This window comes from Podarcis tiliguerta (assembly GCF_965153285.1).
Source record: "Podarcis tiliguerta genome assembly, chromosome: 1".
Classification (NCBI taxonomy): domain Eukaryota; kingdom Metazoa; phylum Chordata; class Lepidosauria; order Squamata; family Lacertidae; genus Podarcis; species Podarcis tiliguerta.
Window position 1 is genome coordinate 96,440,818 of NC_139534.1, and position 10,932 is coordinate 96,451,749.

At 39.8% G+C, this 10,932-nt stretch overlaps 1 protein-coding gene across 5 annotated transcripts in view; it reads right to left on the minus strand.

The window, feature by feature from the left end:
* The window catches only part of CDIN1 (CDAN1 interacting nuclease 1), a 119,463-nt gene that overhangs the window by 51,501 nt on the left and 57,030 nt on the right, over positions 1-10,932 (minus strand). For all 5 annotated transcript variants that reach the window (XR_014514424.1, XM_083453394.1, XM_083453397.1 and 2 more), the window contains 2 exons: positions 4,837-4,916; positions 4,461-4,510 (listed from right to left, as the gene is read on the minus strand). Coding sequence is in view for 4 of the 5 variants with exons in the window: in XM_083453394.1 (XP_083309520.1) it covers positions 4,461-4,510; positions 4,837-4,916 (130 nt within the window). In the remaining variant the exon portion in view is untranslated. The remainder of the gene's footprint in view (positions 1-4,460; positions 4,511-4,836; positions 4,917-10,932) is intronic.

Genomic DNA, 10,932 nt, shown 5'->3' on the forward strand with positions numbered 1-10,932 from the left:
ATATAATCTGAATGGGAGGTAACCAGACCATAAATTACTGTGATCAGGCTATCGCTGTCTAGGAATCGTTGTAGCTAATAAACCAGTCATAGTTGAGAGAAGGCACTCCGTACCACTGCAGACACCTAAGTTTCCAGTGAGTAAGTCGAATCAAAGAGTGTCTCCCAACTACAAACGTGCTCCTTGATTAGGAGTGTGAAAACAGGTTGTCCATCTAATTCCTGAACACTAATTCCTAGTCACAGAAGTTCAGTCCCCTCACAATTTAGTTTCGTTAGCCCACATCCAACCCATCAAAATGGACAGTGGTCAGAGAACAGTTAGAACCTGCATAGTCTCAGATGCCAATGGGAAATACTGCATACTGATGCTGCCCAACTCCCAAACCCCTTATGACCTCATCCAGGAGTCTCATATAGATATCTCCCAGTGCCATCCTTTCTACCCAATCTTTATGTAGAAATGGAATCACCATAATGCCATGCATTCCATTCCCACACCAAAGAGCCAGCCTAGTAGGACACTGTGCTTCATTGTATTGAAAGCCACTGAGAAATTCAGCAAGTAATATGGACCTCTTCTTTCTATACATTCATTTGAAAACTGTTTCATTATGGAAGTTGTCATAGAATATATCTCTGCACTGCTACCAACCTTTGTTATATCATGAGAGAAAAAGCAATTTATAATTATGAATAAACTATCAGCTGATGAATTTACTTCACAGATGTTTTTAAAACATTTTAACTATAAATGGATTTCCCATTCTTATTAATCTCTAATTTCTAGAAGGAATAACAGCTGGAATACAAAAAGAATAAGAAGAAACAGCATCACACAAATATAACATTGCAATGGAAATCATGTACTGCATTAAACTCTAATATAATGACAGAGCCAAAGAAAGAAAATGAATGATCACAAAAAATGTAAGATAAATTCTAAGAACAAAATTTATAATGTACCATAAGCAGAAACACTTAGACTTGGCCTACAGTAATACCTGTTATTAATGTATGGCAGTGATCACGGGGCAAAACTTGTAAATAACCTCACAAGCCATTTTCTACTCATGCAATCCAGCAGTCTAGTTTCCCGTAAGCAGCCAAACTATTACTGAAAAATAGCCTCCTGGCATTTACAAAGAGGTTGACTTCATTCTTTAGTCCATGCATATATAATTAGATAGTTGTATTTAAAATCAATATGCAATCCTTAGAAGACATTATGCTTTTAAAACCTTAACTTTAAATTGATTTAAAGCTACTTTGTATGCCTTAAAATTAACAACTAAGGCTGCAAGCCTAACCCCACTTCCCTAGGTGTAGGGTTGCAACCCTAACCATGTCTGTTCAGAAGGAAGTACCGGTACTATTCCATTCAATGGGCTCAGGTAAATGAAGTCAGCATTGCAGAGAAATTCAAAAACATATATTCACAAATAATGCCTTCCTACACAGTCTGGGATAATGCAATCTGTCCCATGGCTGACAATTTTTTTAAAAAAAACTATTACCATGGTGTTCTGTGAAAACTGATCAGAAATTATGACGATCTACAATGTGCATAAAATACCATATAGCAAATATAGAATCATAGAATCATAGAGTTGGAATAGACCACAAGGGCCATCGAGTCCAACCCCCTGCCAAGCAGGAAACACCATCAGAGCACTCCTGACATATGGTTGTCAAGCCTCTGCTTAAAGACCTCCAAAGAAGGAGACTCCACCACACTCCTTGGCAGCAAATTCCACTGTCAAACAGCTCTTACTATAGAATCAAGTAAGAGCTGTTCGACAGTGGAATCATTTAACTAATCCTATAAACTGATGCTGTATTAGAGTTTTCTCAAGAGCATTATTTTTTCACCCTGTGCAATGGTCAGGGCTAGAACAAGATGTAGCTCAGAATGGCTGCACAATCCTGCACTAATGTACCATGATAATAAAGCAATTTATGTAGCACAGAAGGATTCTCACTGCCTCCTCTGGGGTTCCCAAAATAAGTTAATGGAAACAAAGTTTCCTGATATTCTACACCAGCATCTACCCCTGCAAAACCTCTCCAGAGGCTTGTGAGGACCTTTTGAAACATCTGGGGATGGAGTGCTGTGTGAGGCGGGGGAATTGTTCAAAACAGGATTGGGTGTGAGCCCACTAAGTGACCTTTATGATTGAATAGGGATCTGAATTCTATTATTTAATTTGTGACTTGTGAGCAGGCCCAGGTGCATATTTTGCAACACTGAATTAAACGTTCCTACATATAACCAAGCCATGTAGAACAGTAGATGGGAGGTTTCAGGCATACAGGCAGCTGTGCTGTTCCTCATTAATCTCTCTCAAAGGCACTATGGAAGGCACTTTGCCGCTCTCAAAGAGTTCTCTGAGGTATTTTATTTTTGTTTTATGCAAGTAGGTAGACCTCAGGTCACAGGATCTACTTTGTTTTTAACTAGAACCCCAATATCTAATGCCAGAGCTATGTGCAAAGCAGTAGCTTGCAGGAAGAGCAATGGAGCAGGGCAGAATTAATTACAGTACCTCAGGTTACATACGCTTCAGGTTACAGACTCCGCTAACCCAGAAATAATGCTTCAGGTTAAGAATTTTGCTTCAGGATGAGAACAGAAATCGTGCTCCGGTGGCGCGGCGGCAGCAGGAGGCCCCATTAGCTAAAGTGGTGCTTCAGGTTAAGAACAGTTTCAGGTTAAGTACGGACCTCCGGAACGAATTAAGTACTTAACCTTAAACTAAGTGCTATGTGGGACTGATTTGCACACACAGTTGTGGAGATGTTGCATTGGCAGAGACCAAAGCCCTGGTGCTCCCTAGCCCTGGATGTTATGTAGTAAGCATCAGGGAGGCGGGGGCAAGTCTCCCTATGGCTACCATGGAACCTTCAAAGAGTAGCAGCTGAAAAAGGCTCAGCATGGTCCCCACAGAGCCTTCATTAGGTGCCCCTTCTATTAGGAAGCAGCATACTGCCCAGTTGCCCAAATGAGGAGATATCCCGGATGCCCTAGAGAACTGACCTGCACGTTACAATATGGCTTAGCAGGACTATGTGGGTGTGCAGGTTCCTGGCTCATAGCTGCTTTGCACTTCTCTGGTCCTTTTTGCTATGCTGAGCTAAGCCAAACTTTGGCTTAGTTTGTCGTCCAAACTGGGGCTTGTGGTTAAGCTCTCTCCTCACTAACCACAAACCGCAACCCACTGGCTGATCATGCTATGTGAACCAGGCCATTTTGTGGGGAGAGCCATCCCGAGTACATCCCTGATATAGGAAACCAGATAGAATTTGCTGCTGCTGCTTCACTTTGATTTTACCATGCTTTGAAAATTACCTGTTTATGTTTTCAATTTGGATTTTTTGAGCTTTTTAGAAAGGTAGTACCAATTTAAAAATTATTATACAAATAAAACTTGGGCGGAGATCTCACCTCGGGTTGGCATACAATTTTTTTAACATCCTAAAACTCAGTATTTCCTGATAATATCCAGGGGACAAGTGATATAAAAAGGGACAGCCCCTAGACTGGGGGGAACCTATGGCCCTCCGGTTGCTGTTGGACTACAATTCCCATCATCCCTGACTGAGTCCAACAGTATCTGCAGAGCCTCAAGTTTCCTATCCTTGCTCCAAACAGTACGAAATTTTTCATTTTATAGACTTGAATGGAATTACAGGTCTCCTCTTCATTGAAGAACTCAATTCACCATCATCTTTCAAATACAGTGGTGCCTTGGGTTAAGTACTTAATTCGTTCCGGAGGTCCGTACTTAACCTGAAACTGTTCTTAACCTGAAGCCTCCTGCTGCCGCCGCGCCACTGGAGCCCGATTTCTGTTCTCATCCTGAAGCAAAGTTCTTAACCTGAAGCACTATTTCTGGGTTAGCGGAGTCTGTAACCTGAAGCGTATGTAACCCGAGGTACCACTGTACTATGCAGAGTCCTAGTCTGAAGCACTGAGCTCCAATTATAAGGCTTTAGGAAGCTTTCTGTTCATCAGCTATCTTGAACTGTATTTGTCCACTTTGGACAGATGCAAGAACATGCTACTGGTAAGTCACATATTGTCACTTTTTCAAATACCCTTTGTCCAATGGAAAATGCAAAGCAGGTAACAATTTTTATAGTACTATGTAAGTTATGACAGCTAATAATTTGATACAAGATTACATATTTCACGTGACCAACAGCAACAGGATTCTATCTAAGCACAGGAAATGTATATCTACTGAACTGACAACTTTCATATGGCATATCTGATGTTAGTTAAACAGTGTAAGAGACAGGGTCTGCAATGACCCTCTTGTAGTTGATTGAATGTAAAAGAGAGGAGTATGATATGTGTTTTGTGAAGCAGAACTTTATGTCAGGTTAAAGCCAGACACGTCTCCTCCACAGAGTCTAAGCTCATCAATTGTGCACCTAAACTTTTACGAGAAAGGATACTGTTTGATGCAGTCCACCAGCGGTCCATAACAATAGTCATTCACAGTACACTGCAGACAAATAAGAAAAGTAGTACAGTGATGGGCAACTGCAGAACTATTACAGTTAAACAGAATCCTAAAAAACAGTAATTACTTTTCTTCATAAGGGCTATCAAAAGCTTTTCAGAGTTAGTCACGGAAAACAAAAATTGCATGCTTTTTATTCTCTATAAAAACAAGCCATTAAAAAGCGAAATGCTCTCTTCACAAATATTGCATTGCCATTTATGCATTGCCTGACCTCAGTGATAGATTATGAGGACAGTAATTAAATGAGGTTTAAAATCCTTTACATTGCTAGGCAGATAACGGCACAGCCACCAAGAGATGAATACCTGATAGATCTGGTTTGCTAGAATTCTATCTGGAATCTGAGAAGGGTCCCGCAGCATACTGTTTATAAGAGTTTTGGAAGCTGTGGAGGAAGAAGATGATACTGTAAGTGTTGCTGTAAACATGTCACTAACCAGCTGTCGGGAGGGGGAGGGGGAGTGAAACATGCTAAGAAAACACTAATAACATCTGAATACATTCCATTTTCAAAATTGATGTAATCCTGCACAGTTTTGTATGCACAATTCATCTAATTCAATAAAATGTAAGCAGTGCACAATTGTGCACTTGACTGCCATGATTCAGAAAATAGGTGAGTAATTATAACACTCTTTTAAACATGGAAAATGGTATTATATTACAGTAAAATGGTGATGATTATGATGATGATGATGGAAACAAACAAGCATTTTAAATAATTATATTCTGCTTTTCTTTAAATTTCAAAATGGCTTAACATTGAAAATGGTAACAAATGAACCACCACCACAAAAAACAAGTTGTCATAGGATTTAAAGATCAACACTAGAACTAGTGCAACGAGGTGTCTCCTGAGACAGATGGATACCAACCATTACGATGATGTACTTGCCTTTCTACATATAAAATGAGTGGTGTTAAATTAAGTTTAACTCAGAGTAGACTCATTGAAATGTTAATTTCAATGGGTTAACTTCTGTGGGCCTGCTCTGAGTAAAACTGTGTATCTTCTATGTCCCTTCATCCCTGAAACCTCAGCTTCTGCATCAGTGGTGCCAGGTACACCTCTGTGGAAAGGAAATTCCACAACTTACTGAACATAACACCCGAGGAGTGTCTTTTAAATATTTCAGGTCTCCCGGCAAAGTTGCATATGGAGGCAAGGAAGGTCCTTTCCTCAAATTTGTTGTTGTTTAGTCATTTACTCGTGTCCGACTCTTCATGACCCCATGGACCAGAGCACGCCAGGCACTTCTGCCTTCCACTGCCTCCCGCAGTTTGGTCAAACTCATGTTGGTAGCTTCAAGAACACTGTCCAACCATCTTGTCCCCTGGCATCCCCTTCTCCTTGGGCTCTCCATCTTTCCCAACATCAGGGTCTTTTCCAGGGAGTCTTCTCTTCTCACGAGGTGGCCAAAGTATTGGCGCCTCAGCTCCAATACTCAAATACTAAAGTATAAAACTATAACCCTGTGGAGTCAATCTGTATCAATAGGGAGAAGCTGCAGTAGCTGTTCCATCCCTCCATCTATCATATGTCCACATACTGATCATATGCAGACATATGGTGAGATCAGTGCCTATTCCTCATATTCACCTTCCTAGAATATGACATGTACCTAAAGCGAAATTTCAGCACAGACACCAGAATTTGCTTTTCAAATCCCACAGTGTACTTTCACTTATCTTTGGAGAAGGCTTTTTATTGGAAAATGCACCCCTGCCTTTAAAAAGGGTATAACAAACAAAAAGTAATACAGAATTAAAATACAGAAAGTTGTTTCTCTGTTCATGCCACTGTTTTGCCAAGGCAGAAGGGAGACTGATTACAGCATTTATTAAATAAATGTTACCTTAAAATGTCAGGCCTTACAGTGAATACAGAAGGTTGAACGCCGCCCCTCCCCATTAATCTGATGAAGGGTAGGATATCAATTGACCAAATAAATAAAATGAACACCTATATAATACCAATATAAACTAGCATATAGCTTTAAAAACAAAATGTAATAATTTTGGTACAGTATTTTAAAAGGTGGAACTTATTAAAATATTTGCAAGTACTTAGTTGTGGTCAGGGAGAGTTTCAATTATTTTCTTGAAATTATGAACTGACCTGGACCCATGATCATCATCTGACACCCTTCTCCCTGTGCCTCCTCTGTGAAAGGTCCAAAAAGTGGCAACATGAGAGTGGGCCTTTTCTGTGGTGGCTTCCTGTTTGTGGAATGCTCTCCCTAGGGAGGCTTGCCTGGCGCCCTCATTCCATACCTTTGGTTGCCAGGTGAAAAGGTTTCTCTATAACCAGGCCTTTGGCTGATTAACATTTCCATGGGCATTTACAGTGGATCCTCCGGCTACGAATTAAATTTGTTCTGGGGGTCCATCTGCAACCTGAAAAGTCAGTAGGCAGAGGCGCCGCTTCGGCGCATGGCGCGATTGAGCGCTTCTGAGAATGTGTGCACGGCGAAACCCAGAAATATACACTTCCGGGTTTGCCGCGTTCGTAACCCGAAAGTTACGTATCCAGAGTGGTACGTAACTAGAGGGTCCACTGTAGATGTATTTGTGGATGGGAGTTATCGGTTTTCTTTTGTTTTATTATGTATTTTGTGTTATCATTTTGTATTTTTATGTTGTGACCTGTCCTGTGATCTTTGGATGAAAGGTGGTAAAATAAATAAATAAATAAATAAATAAATAAATAAATAAATACATACATACATACATACATACATACATACATACTACTACTACTACTACTACTTATGGAAAACCACAGCAGCTATATTTAATAAACTGAAGCCATCCATTAAACATCAATCCATTTTCTTATGCTGAGCATGAACTACATTACATGTTTCTATTTCCAAATAAATACTACAAATGCTTAAAATATATTTATTGCCATTAACTTAATTAGGATGCTAAACAATAATTAAACTGAAGCCAGACAGGCTAATCTGTTCTAGGATTAGTATTTCCATAATTTTTTCCTAGGATTCTACATTTTACATTTAATCCACATGTTCATGTAAAAATAGCCAAAGCAAATCAGTACAAAAGAAATATTTTCCTCCCTGCCCCCTTACCAGCATAATTCTGACCACCAAAATGCAGACAATTTGGGGGGACGGGACGGGACGGGACTATTAGAGCTCTGGTTTAGCTTAATCGCTATGGGAAGGAATTTCTTTATTTCTTTATTTTCTTTAATTTATATACCATTCTCCATACAAAAATCCCAGTGTGGTTTACATAACAAAAGCATCTGCTCAACAGATACTCTACAAAATACTGCAAAACAAGCAAATCCAGTGGCAGTGGCCCAATACAATACCAATTCACTGAACCTCCCACAAATTCCTGTGTGAAGAGGTCAGGGTTTTGGAGAGGTGAGCCATTCTCGTAACTGCCTTGCCAATACACTTGTCCGGCTCAGGGTCGGGTGGTGAAGTTGCTGGTTATGGTGGAGCCAAGGCAGACAAAATCATCTACCACCTCAAGCATGTGGTCACCAATGCTGATGTGTGGAACGCTGGCTGCATCCTGACCCAATATGTTAGAGTTCATCAGGCTGACAGTGAGGCCGAACTCTGCGCAGGCTTGGGGGAAATGGTTGATGAGACACTACTTGCCACTAAACCCATCTGGGCCTCAAATGATCAAAGTATGGATGAGAACTGTTATATTGTGAATTGACCACTTGTAGGAGAATGGCACTTCTTGCTCTCATAGCATATTGGGCAAAAAATTACCATGTAGTGGATTCTCTCAGCTGAACTGGAAGATTGTTATGGGACACAGGTTACATGTGTGGGATGGGAGTGGGCCAAGCTTTTCACCGCTTTTAATGAGAGAGTCAGAGCATATGGAATGCAGCCCCAAATTGTATCCCTGCAGAGAGATCTTCCCTTCCATTTGTCATAACATCATTACCGCATGGACAAACATCATTGCATTGAGACTCCCCATGCCACAATCACGGCAGCCACAATCAAGGACGTGAAGAATTACCAGATGATAGCAGTTATCCATGGCAAAAGCTTTGCTTAGCATTTCAGCGGAGATGAGTAGAATTTGGCATGGAGTTGTGTTTTCATGGTGGCTATAATATATGCCCAAACTATAAATATTCTATTATTATTATTATTGTTATTATTACTACTATTATTGAATAGTGCATTGTCAATTCCTGTGCAATCCCTGTCAAAAAGAGTCACACAGTTCAGGAAAATTTGGGTACACATATCAAGTTTTCAGAGGCATTTTAAAAGGCTTTTAAAATGCAGCCACTATATGTCTAATATGCATCTCCGACATGGTGTAGTTTACAAGCATTGAATAACAGATGACAAGACGGCTATCTGGAAGCAATCAGATCACCTGTGCAAAAAAAAAAAACTTCCAAATGAACTTCATTATCAGCCTGATAATTATCATTATGCATGTTTGTTGCATGTGAACTAGCAATTAAAATAAGCTTATCTAATGAAAAAAGTAATTATAGCATCTTCTCAGCGTACATATTTTGTTGTGGATAGATGACCAGTCGCACCAACTTAAAATGAATTAATATTCTCTGGGTAATACGGCTTTTGTGCTATAGCCAACTCCTTGAGCTTCCCTGAAAACCACCCTAGATCAGGGGAACCTATGAAACTGGCACTATATGAGAAAAAATATCCAGCCAAGGAGCTTTCACCATTAATAATGGCAGTATATAATTATTAAATTTAATGGAGGTTGCAAGAAAATACAAAGCAAAAGGAACAGATAAAGGGGAGAAAGACTAGCACTTCATAAAGCAAGCAGAGAGTGCATATTTGAATATTTTCCCACAGCAAAGATGTGATTGTACATAGAAAACTGCAATGGCTCCCTGACATTCTAACTTTCCACTAACAGGAAGAAAGTGCTGACATAGAGGATCATCTTCACGAGTACATTCTGAAGTCATATAGTCCTAGGTGAATTAAGTACAACTTATATGGAGACTGATCAGTAGAAGACACGACTGATCAGTGTGCCCGCTGTTTCTTTGTGCCATTTCTGTATTTAACACAGGTATATACTGCTTTACATAAAACAACAAATGGTGTACAACATAAAATTTCATTGGGCTAGGAGGTTCGGACCTTCCTAAACAGAGCTCCACTGACACGGGGGTGCTAGTGCTGGATATGACAACTGAAGCTGCTAAAACCAGGTTGCTAGCAGTTTAAGCGCTTTCCTTCCTGTCAATAGCGTTACTCACATCCAAGATCCAATCCACAGGACTAGAACCCCTGTCAAGAGCTCTGGTAGGAAGCGAGTTGAGTAGCTGCTATGAAGAAGCAAGTCACGGTGCTTCTTTTAAGTGGTGAGCCACAACATGTGGGGAAATGTACACTCCATCAGCTACACTTTTGGGGTTTCTGGCATTTTCTAATAGAACAGAAAAACTAGAATTTCAAGTCTTTTTAATGATGCTTCTTTGGTTGTGAAGAAAGACTTGAATGTATGACTAAAACATATCTTAAGCCAGAAATAAAACCCCAAATTTATTTTAAATTTCTATTCATATATTACGGCTGTTGTGTAGAGCTGGTGTCATATAGCAGCATTTCTGGTGACCTTTTTACAAAGTGGTTATAAAGTGAGAATTGGCTCTCAGTCAACTGAAGCAACACAGCAAGGATTCTACTAGTATAGTGATAATATATTAGCAGGTCAATTGAGACACCAGGCTACAAAGTGATTAAGAATGGAAGCTTAAGAGATTAGAGTGACAGAAGTATTTGTTTGGTGTGTGTGTGTGTGTGTGTGTGTGTGTGTGTGTAAGAAATCACAGACAATTTTGTTTCTATTTGACTTGTCCCCTAACAGTCTAACATATTATTGGTACCAAGCTCGCAGAGAGAAATAGCAATAAACTCCCTGTTCATGTGAAATATTATGCAGCTAACAATGGTCAAAATTAAATGATGAGGTTTAATAGAACTAGTATCTAAGTGCATGACAGTGTTACTGTGGCACTGAAATCAAGAGAAAACTAAAACTAAGTATTTTCAAGTTATTGCTGCTGATTGTGGAGGAGACATATATAACAATTGTTTAAAAAGCAAAAGGTATACAAAACTACAAAAATTAGGTACTGCTTAAAAGAAAGTTTAAAAATAAATCAGTATGCAACCGCTATAGCACACAAATATGAAGGTTACTGTGTTGCTCCCGTGAACCTGCATCTTGTATTTTTGTGTGTCATACAATGGGGGGGGGGGGAGGCTGGAGTGAGAACAGTGTGTTGTCAGCAATCTACCCTTTAAACTGCTTAGACCTCGAAGGCACACACACTGCTTTATTTCTTTACTCATTTTTCTCCGAGATTGGTACATCTGAAATACCTTCCTCCAGAT